The sequence below is a fragment of the Mus caroli genome, chromosome 10, assembly GCF_900094665.2.
Source record: "Mus caroli chromosome 10, CAROLI_EIJ_v1.1, whole genome shotgun sequence".
Lineage (NCBI taxonomy): Eukaryota > Metazoa > Chordata > Mammalia > Rodentia > Muridae > Mus > Mus caroli.
In genome coordinates, this window is record NC_034579.1 from 121,664,156 (window position 1) to 121,674,054 (window position 9,899).

The 9,899-nt window shown below is 36.1% G+C and overlaps 1 protein-coding gene across 1 annotated transcript; it reads right to left on the reverse strand.

Moving 5' to 3' along the window:
• Positions 1 to 1,013, reverse strand: LOC110303298 (olfactory receptor 6C68-like). Its single transcript, XM_021174373.1, has one exon. The coding sequence runs from the start codon at positions 961 to 963 to the stop codon at positions 25 to 27; it is 939 nt and encodes a 312-aa protein (XP_021030032.1). The 5' UTR covers positions 964 to 1,013; the 3' UTR covers positions 1 to 24.
• Positions 1,014 to 9,899: the final 8,886 nt, after the last annotated feature.

Sequence of the window (9,899 nt, forward strand, 5' to 3'; positions counted from 1 at the left end):
TTGATTGGTCAACGTAGGCACACTTCACTTCTTTAAGAGAAATGCAATTTTCTTAATTAAGTCCTGAGAAGCTTGTTTAACTTGCTTGTTCCTTAGAGTATATATGAAAGGATTCAGCATGGGTGATATGGAAGAAATAAGCACGGACACACCTTTATTAATGGTCACCGCTTCTTTTGCAGATGGTTTGACGTAGATGAAGATGCAGCTGCCATAGGTGATGGAAACCACAATCATGTGTGAAGAGCAGGTAGAAAAGGCCTTTCTCTTTTGTTGGGCAGAAGGGAATTTTAGAACTGTCCTTATGATGTACATGTATGAAAAGACTACACATAGAAGAGTAATGATGAAGGTCAATACTGCCGAGCCTATTACCATCTGCTCAATTAACCACGTGTCTGAGCACGATATTTTCAGAATAGGGTTTGCATCACATCCAAAATGATCAATGATATTAGAGTCACAGAATTCCAGGTGAAACCCCAAACTCAGGGGTGGGAGGATAATCATGAATGCTGCCATCCAACAGGAGATAACCATTATTCTGCAGACCTTATTGTTCATGATGGTCATATAATGCAAAGGTTTACAGATGGCCACGTAGCGATCATATGACATGATAGCCAGAAGAAAAAATTCAGTTACCCCAAAGAGATCTGTAAAAAATAGTTGAGTTGCACATGCATTGTATGTAATTGTTCTGTCTCCAGTTGAAATACTGTATAAGAATCTTGGAACACAGGCACTTGTAAATGAGATTTCTAGGAAAGAGAAATTTTGGAGGAAGAAATACATTGGAGTTTTAAGGTAGGGATCCACTGTAGTGAGGGTAATGATAGTTAAGTTACCAGTTACACTCAGTAGGTAGGTGATAAATAGAAAAATAAAAAGCAAGACCTGCAGGTGAGGATCGTCGGTGAGTCCCAGGAGGATGAATGTTGTAATTGAAGTGTGGTTTCTCATTGTTAACGTCAGAAAATTTCCAAACCTAAATGTTAATGTCAGGGAGACTTGGACTGTAGAACACAATGACAAATCATTATTGATGAGCATTCTCATAAGTATTCAATTATGTGTCTATGTGTCATTTTATTAATATGAAGAATTTCAGAGTGAGAGGATAAGTGTTTTTATGTCCAGATGTATTTATAGTTTCAGCTAGGTATGCAGGTGATAGCATGTTTATAAAACATATTATGAAGAAAATTAAAACAAAGCTGCAAAATATTCTCATTACAAACTGCACTCCCTCCTTTCTTCTTTACTTCAGTTATTTAGTTTTTAAATTGTTATTAATATTGTTCACTCGAAATGTACCATTGCATATCTTCTGTCGACTTAACTCATAAACAATTAAACAAATATAAATCTTTTGACATGCACCAAGCAGTATTCTAACTGTACCACATATGTGTTGCCACAGTCCTCACATTAACCTGAAGAGTATGGAGGTCTATTATCCCTACAGTATTTACTTTTAAATTTATATGTGTATGCATTTATTTGTGTATATGCATGTACAAACATTCCATAGTTCATGTATATGGAGGTCAGAAGACAATTTGTGGTGCTTAATTCTCAACCTCTACCATGTGAGCAACAAGTATTTAACTCAGTATTTTAGGCATGGAGGCAAGGAACCTCTAACCCACTGAGACATCTTTTTAAAATGTTTTAATTAAAATAGAATTTCTCAAACAATATATTCTGATTAAAGTTTTTACTCCCTAACTCCTCCCATATGCTTCCTGTTTTTCATCCACCCTAATCTAAACCTGTTCTCTCTTTCATTATAATACAAACAAGCATCTAAAATAATTAATAATAATAATAATGATAATAAACACTAATAATGATGATATAATAAGATAACATCAAAACAAACCAGAAAAGGACAAAATAAACAACAAACAAACAGGAAAAAAGAGACAGAGAAAAAGTACAGTGAACGCACACAGACATTTTACTGGTTCTATGTGCATTTGAAAATGGGAAATCTGAGACACTAAGAGATAAAGCATGGGCCCACTCTCTCCTAAATCAGCAGCAAGTCAGTCTTCAGGGTTGTATGACTTAGTCACTGTCCTCTCGTTATTGGACTATGTGTTTTTTGTTTTTTTTTTTTACTGGTTATCAAAACAAAGGCAGAGTTAGTCTTATTTGTTGTTTAAACTAAAATGGTTGAGAAATAAAAAGGAGGCACAGTTAGATGTTATGTTGGTTCTACTGGTATAAAAGAATAATAGTTATGGGCAAAAAAAAAAAATCCAAATGAATATTCTGTGCAATTATTTGTTTACTTCATGTATAATATCTGAGAGAGATTAAAAACACCAAATACAACTAATTTTTCCTGTTGATTCTTGTTTGTTCAATATTTTGTTCCATGAATAATTAGGATCAGAAGCTGAGGATGTTTCATTTGTTAAAATCATCAGACAAGCTAGGTAAAGTTTTCTCAATTATATTGATCGATATTAACAGGGTTTTAGCCTATACACTATGTTTTCAGAACTTATATTTTTTTATGTGTCTAAAAGTAAAATATATTGAGATTAAGCTATTTTCCTATGGTTTTGAAACATTTTTATTAGCGAGTTATTTATAAAATACAGCTATATATTCAACTGAAACATAGTAATTATTCACATTTATGTGCTTTAGTGGAACATTTCAGCCCTGTATGCAATGTGTGGCATGTCTAACACTTCAGGATCATTTCTTTATCTTGGAAACATTCAAAAGTTAATATGAACATTCACAGAAGTTTCAATGAATTGCAGTCTATAGAACATAAGGTGTTATTCTTCCCATCAACTGTACTGATGAATTTATTAACTTTAGAAAGCCTTGATTCATGTACTTGTAGACCTTTGAATAATGTCTTTCTATTTTCTGTTTTTGTCTGAGTGAGTACTGCCTTCTGATAATAATGGTCCTACATATAGTGAGCAGCAGCATTGGAGTGGGACCCAAGCCTATGATCATGGGGAAAATGTGGTAGCTTTAACACACTAGATAAGTCTGTTGTCATCAGATGACTGCATCTCATACTCTGAGAACCTCTCTCTGGCCTTCCCCAATATCTATCTGTCTACCTACTGGTCCATCTGTCTGTCTATCATCTATCTATCTATCTATCTATCTATCTATCTATCTATCTATCTATCTATCATCTATCTATCCTCTATGTATCCATCCATCCATTTATGTATATTATATATATTTTGTATATTGTATAAGTGTTCACTCTCTAGCTTGTGCTAACTCAAGCTTGCTATCCTATTGCCACTGCATCCTAAGTTATGAAAATTACAGACTACCACATCAGGCTACATCTTCCTCTTTTCCCAGTCTCAACTCATCACCCAGTAGCTTCTTTGGTATTAAACTCAGCTTTACTTAGGTATTGAGACTACCTTTAGTCTTTAATCATAAATATATGGCTCTTCCTAAATTCAGACTCGAACACATGTGTAAAAGATAATAATCCCATAATATTCATCTTGATTAAGTGATACTTTGAATGTTTAATTTTCAGAGACCAAAAAGAATAATAAAATCTCAGGAAAATGTCATTTTACTGATACCTTGTGTGTATCTAATAATTTATTCATTTATTCATTTATTTTTCGGTGTTTTGAGACAGGGTTTTTTGTGTAGCCTTGGCTGCCTTGGAACTTGCTTTGTAGATCAGACTGGCCTCAAACTTAGAAATCTGCTTAACCGTGCTTCCTGATTGCTGGGACTAAAGTCATGTACCGCCACTACTCAGCATATATATTTAATTAAAAAAATCTTTTAAATTATGTATATGTGTTTGTTTGTGAGGAATTTTATTTTTGAATTTTTCTAAGTCAGGCATGCTCGTAATTTCTAAGGTCATCATTCCAACAAATTTTTCATAAATCTCTGTAGAATTTTTCTATGAAATGCTAGCACAAGAATTCAATATTGATTATTAAACAATTAGTTGATTTTTAAAGAGAAAACATGTTACTATACTTCTCATTCATCATCCTGCACATGTGTATATACTACATACAAGAATACACATGAACATAAGCAGAGTAAAATGTGCTCATACTTACCATTTGGCTGGAGGTCATTGCATGGCATCTGTTGGCAGTTTTTCTGTAGATGCTAACAGAGAGGCCCAGGTTGAATGGTGAGAGTGCATCAGAGATGTAAACACCAAGTTTTCTCAGGGAAACACACTGATCCTGAAAAGGCTCTGAAGTATCTGAGCCCCTGGCACACACTTTTTCCATGAGAGAGCTTCTGTCATTTAAAACACAGATGTGTTCCCACTTTTTTGTGAGCTACAATACAGTAATGCATAGTATAAATCGCTGGTTTTGTGATGGGCAGTCGATTAATGAAGAAGAGTTGAGTTTCTGGCTATACTTAGCACTAAAGACTGTTACTATTACTTTATATATATTCCAACTATAATAGAATAGAGACAAGAAACAAAAGAATCCTTGGAGCCCCATGTTTAAAAGTCACTTAGGAATCAAGATAATAATTTTTTGGCAATCAACTCCTCACAGGAAATAATAGGGGAAAGCCCAGGGGATGAAAACATTAGATGCACTGTTGGTTCTGGACAGCAGGACTTAAACAATAAAAAATAAAAAAGGTTTCCCTGAAATGTCCACAGTAATAAAACTGGTATAAGATCACTATATCCTTACAAAATAACTTGTGGACATTATGAAATTTTTTTAATAAAGGAAAGAAATGGCAAAAACAAGACAAAACAAAACCCAAAACAAAACCAAAACAATCCCCTCCCCCCCAAAAAACAACAAAATACCAAGAGACAACATTCAACAATTAGGTGAGGAAATCTGAAAAATCTGTTGGATATCATTCTGTATGACAAAATTTATGTTTTATTATCCTATTTGTAAGGACTGCTGTCAGTTTAGATACTTATTAGCATTGCTTCTTTACAATAGCACACTGCCTCAAGGTTTTATATGACTATCTTGGCACAAGTGATCACTGGTGATCATCTTGGGACTTGGGATCACTGATGACCATCCTGGCACATATGATCACTGGTGACCAAGGAAGCTTGAATTTTACTTAGAAGAGGGAATAAAATAGTCATAAGAGGCTGATGATGGTAGGAGGGGACTGGGAGGGAGAGGAGATTATGAGAGGGAATGGAGGAGTTTCAAGATCAGGTGTTGGAGGGAAGGACAGGAGAGATGGTCAGATGACCATGAAAATGAATGAGAATCTGCCACTGACAGGTGTGAGGAGATAGGGGCACCTCCAGGATGAGACATAGACCTAGATAAGGTAGGCACCCAAGAATCAATGGGGGTGTTATTAACTGTCATTCACAGAATTGGGGATATGGAAACTGATAAAGGCCACCTCCTGTGGCCAAGCGAGAGCCTCAGTGGAGTGATAGAGACACCAACCCACCCACAAAACTTTCAACCCAAAATTTATTCTGTGTACAAGAAATGCAGGCATGGGGGGATGGAGCAAAGACTGAGGGAATGACCAACCAAAAACTGGCCCAACTTGAAACCCATCCCATGGTCAAGCACCAATCCCTAATACTATTAATGGAGACAGGAGTATGTTGTCCTCTGAGAGTCTCCACCCAGCAGCAGGCTCAGACAGATACAGAAACCCACAGGCAAACAGTGGATAGAGCTTGGGACTCCTATGGAAGAATAGGAGGAAGGATTGCAGGCCCCAAATGGGATAGGAAGTTCACAGGAAGACCAACAGAGTCAACTAACCTGAATGACTATTGGAGTTCTCAGAGCCCAATCCATCAAACAAAGAGCATACATGGGCCTCCGTGCTCAGGTGTGCAGCTTGTTCTTCATGTGGGTCCCAAACAACTGAAATGGGGGTTATCCCAAAAGCTGTTGCCTGTACATGGGATATGTTCTTCCAGCTGGGCTGCCTTGTCTGGCCTCAGTGCCTAACACTTTAAGTGCCAGGGTGTAGGAATACTTAGGGGGAGCTCACTTGCTCAGAGGAGAAGGGGAGGGGTAACGGGGAAGGATTGTGTGTGTGTGTGTGTGTGTGTGACTGGGAGGAGGCAATGAGTGGGATATAAAGTGAATAGGTAAAAAACAAAACAAAACAAAACAAAACAAGAAACAAAATCAAGAGCCAGGCGTGGTGGCGCACGCCTTTAATCCCAGCACTTGGGAGGCAGAGGCAGGTGAATTTCTGAGTTTGAGGCCAGCCTGGCCTACAAAGTGAGTTCCAGGACAGCCAGGGCTACACAGAGAAACCTGTCTCAAACAAACAAAAGAAAGAAACAAAATTAAAATTTAAAAAGTTTCCTTATTTTTGCAAAATTGAATGAAACAGAGTAAAATGAAATTTTTTCTTGCTCTGCCTTATAAAAGGAAATATGCAGATATGTATCAGTGAAATAAAGCCTTTCAGTCATAGGAATAGTTATTATAGTAACCTGGACTGCAGGAAACCTTGACTCTGACCATAGTGGGCTCAATCTGGAAGGTAGAGAGGAGGTGGGAGTTGGAGGGGGAAACACCATGTTTCATTCTAAGTGGATGTCTTAAAGGACTAAAAATCAAAAGGGATGAGAGATAGAAGATAGAGTACATCTCAGTATTTAATACAGACTACGTGAAATATTACAAGCAGGGGACTTTTGAAGGGGAAATCAGGAAGGGGGAATAACATTTAAAATGTAAATAAGTCATCAACAAAAACTTAAAAGAAGAAATTGACATTGTACAGGTCCAAGACTGTTTCCAAACAGCAATACACTGAATTGTTTTTGACTTGGAAAGGTAATTTCAACTTCTTCTCATCTGTAATATCAGTATGAATATGAATAAATCAATAACTTGTAGTGAATGCAGAGTCATAATAATCATAACATCATTAAATACAACATAAAGCCAGGACAGTGTTAGTCATTCTTTTCAGCATTATCAATGCCTTATATGAACTGGAGAGATGAATGGTTTTAGAATTAATTCAAGGTCTTTTTTATAAAAATCTTAATGATGTGATAATCCACCCTCTTGTATGAAGGTGGGACCCTAATATATATTTGGATTTTCAGTTATCTGCTTTACTATGTAGCTCATATTAATCATTACCACAAAATATTTGAAGTTTCTTGAAGCTTCTACTTAAAACATTTCATTATGAAAAAAATTGTATTTCAATTTTGAGTACTTTCCTGGGATACCAAATAAAAGAAAATATGTGGAAATTTTTGAGCATTTTATGCTTTATAAATTGTTTGTACATACATATAAAAAAGAGTAATCTTCCTAGATTAAAGAGTTAATACTGAAGTGTTCATCTTGCACACACATTCAATGGCTTCTCTAATTGGAAAAACTAGATACAGAATATATTTCAAAATACAAGGTACACATAAAATATACATATATTCATTATGTCCCAGGAATCTCAACTAAGAAAAATTAGAAATGAGAACTTAGAATGTCGCAAAGAAATGAAAAATGTTTGATCTATTAGATACATGATTTGAATGTTTGACAATATGTGCATGTATTTAATATCACATTTGTACCAAAAAAACCATATGTAATACAATTCACCAATTAAAAGTAAAACAACAATATTTTAATATGTTTTCAGCAAATTTTTTTACAAGTATATGTGGAAATTATTGACATGATAGGTCCAAGTCCACACTTTTTTCTGAATAAGAGAGCCTGTCATGTTTTGATCTGTCCACCTCTCTCCTGTCTTGTTGCTTTCACCTTCGTTATCACATTAAGGGAACTGTGAGACAGGTGTCTGTGTGTCTTTACAAGTTCAGGTGTTATCTTTACTGAGTGGTCTGTAGTCCCAATAGAGCATACTCACTGAACAACTCTGTGGGCTGCATTTCTCCTATGTAATACACAGAGAAGCCAGGCAGAATCACTTGTCTAATCTGTACTGAGTGTCTGGTAAGGTGAGGAGGGGTGGAGTGTGTGATGTGGGGATGTGAAGTGCATATGCGCCCATATATGGAAGTTGGAGGAAAATTCCCGGGGAATGTACTCTCTAGGGTTTCTGGGAACCAAACTCAAGTGCTCACCCTGGCGTGGAAAGGGTTTTTAATCACTAAATCATCTGGACTCCCCTCAAGGTAAGTTCTTTAAGGCCTTCTTAGCTATCTATTATGCTCACTTTGCAATGTATAGAGTTATTTAGCACCCTTGTAGAATTTGTAACATGCTTGTACCTTTGTCTTCTTTCAGTTAATGTATTTTTATTAGTTTTTTATATTTTAAAATTATAATTGCAGCTCTGTCCTCTTTTCCTCCTTACAGGCCTTCTCATATATACATGCTCTCCTTCAAATTCACATCTTCTTTTTTTTACATTAAATGTTGATATATTTGTATGTTTTTTTATTTCCAGCATGATTATGTTCTCTTGATGCTGTGAGCCTGGTTGAAATGAGACACAGAGTAGGACTCTGGTCTGGCTTTAACGACTGATGGTCTCTGGACATTCTACCTCTTTAACTACACTGAATGCTGGTGATAACTTCTAAACAGTTCTTTTTAAAAATTTTTTTTATTAGGTATTTTCCTCATTTACATTTCCAATGCTATCCCAAAATTCCCCCATACCCTCCCCCCCACTCCCCTACCCACCCACTCCCACCTTTTGGCCCTGGCGTTCCCCTGTACTGGGGCATATAAAGTTTGCAAGTCCAATGGGCCTCTCTTCTTGCTCATTTTGAGGGTTAAAAGCCTCTGGCTTAGGTGACTAACACCTGTAGCCTAACAGAGGTGTGGGGGTTGGGATTGAGCAATGTAGCCTTTGTTCTATCTCAGCAGGAACTATGTGCAGCTCTAACTTTCAGCCAGCTAGTTGCAGGAAGAAAAAGGAACACTTTGAAAAGTGAATTTAGCATTTATTTCTAAGTTGTAAAAAGTTACCTATGAAAGCTCTTTAGGATAAAGGGGGAAAGTGGAAAGATCCTAAGTAGGCCAAGGGGTATTCCCACGCTCCTCTCTTTGTCCTCAGCATTTTGACATCTTTCAGAATACATGATCACATGGTAAAAAACTTCATCACAAGTTTTCACATAAAATCAAATCATAAATTGAAATCAAAGTTAACAACAGAATGTTTACATGAATATTCATTAGGAGTAATTATCAAGCTAAACTTAATCACCTGTCATAGCTCCACAGGTTCATCAAGAGTTAAAACCATAGCTAAGTTATTTTGTGAAGTTTTGTATAGATAAATCCAGTCAATATTTTATCTTCTGTCCTAGCACCTATAATAAATTGTTACTTCCCTTTTTATGACCTTTGTTAATGGTTTTACAACCTTTTGGAATGTGCTCTGGACAGTAGAAAGTCTGCTTACTATCAGAAGCAATTAACTAGTGACACATGGGAGACTGACAGAGTTCTCATTGCAGTTTTGACTATCAGAAGAGACCTTATAGCAGTCACACTATAAAAGAGATTAATAAATACTAATACATTTTTAGGAATTCTTACAGGATCATTATAAAGAATTGAAAAGTCATCTATTTGTTTATATAGCATCACTAAAAGGCAGTACATCTTAGGAAATCTGCAGAGATCTGCTCAAAAGGGTGGGCTAATACCTAATGATTGTTATATATGTTTAATAGTAACAAGAACAGCATATTAATAGCAGGAATCTTTCCTAAAGTGATTTTTACCCTGGGCCTTGTTTATGGATAAAATAATCCACAGCAAATCTGTTGTGGATTATTTTAACCCAAGGCAGACCATCTCAGGAAGATAACCTGTTAGTTGTTAGTTTGTCCTATGATGGCTCCTGACATCTTGAAAGATTGTTTTTCTTGAAATTCCACAAAAGTCACCCATCTGTCCCACAATATGTTTGAGACATTTAATATACTG

Bases quoted from the DNA above. Each gene is read 5' to 3' on its own strand.
- LOC110303298 (XM_021174373.1), bottom strand. From the start codon at position 963: ATGAGAAACCACACTTCAATTACAACATTCATCCTCCTGGGACTCACC.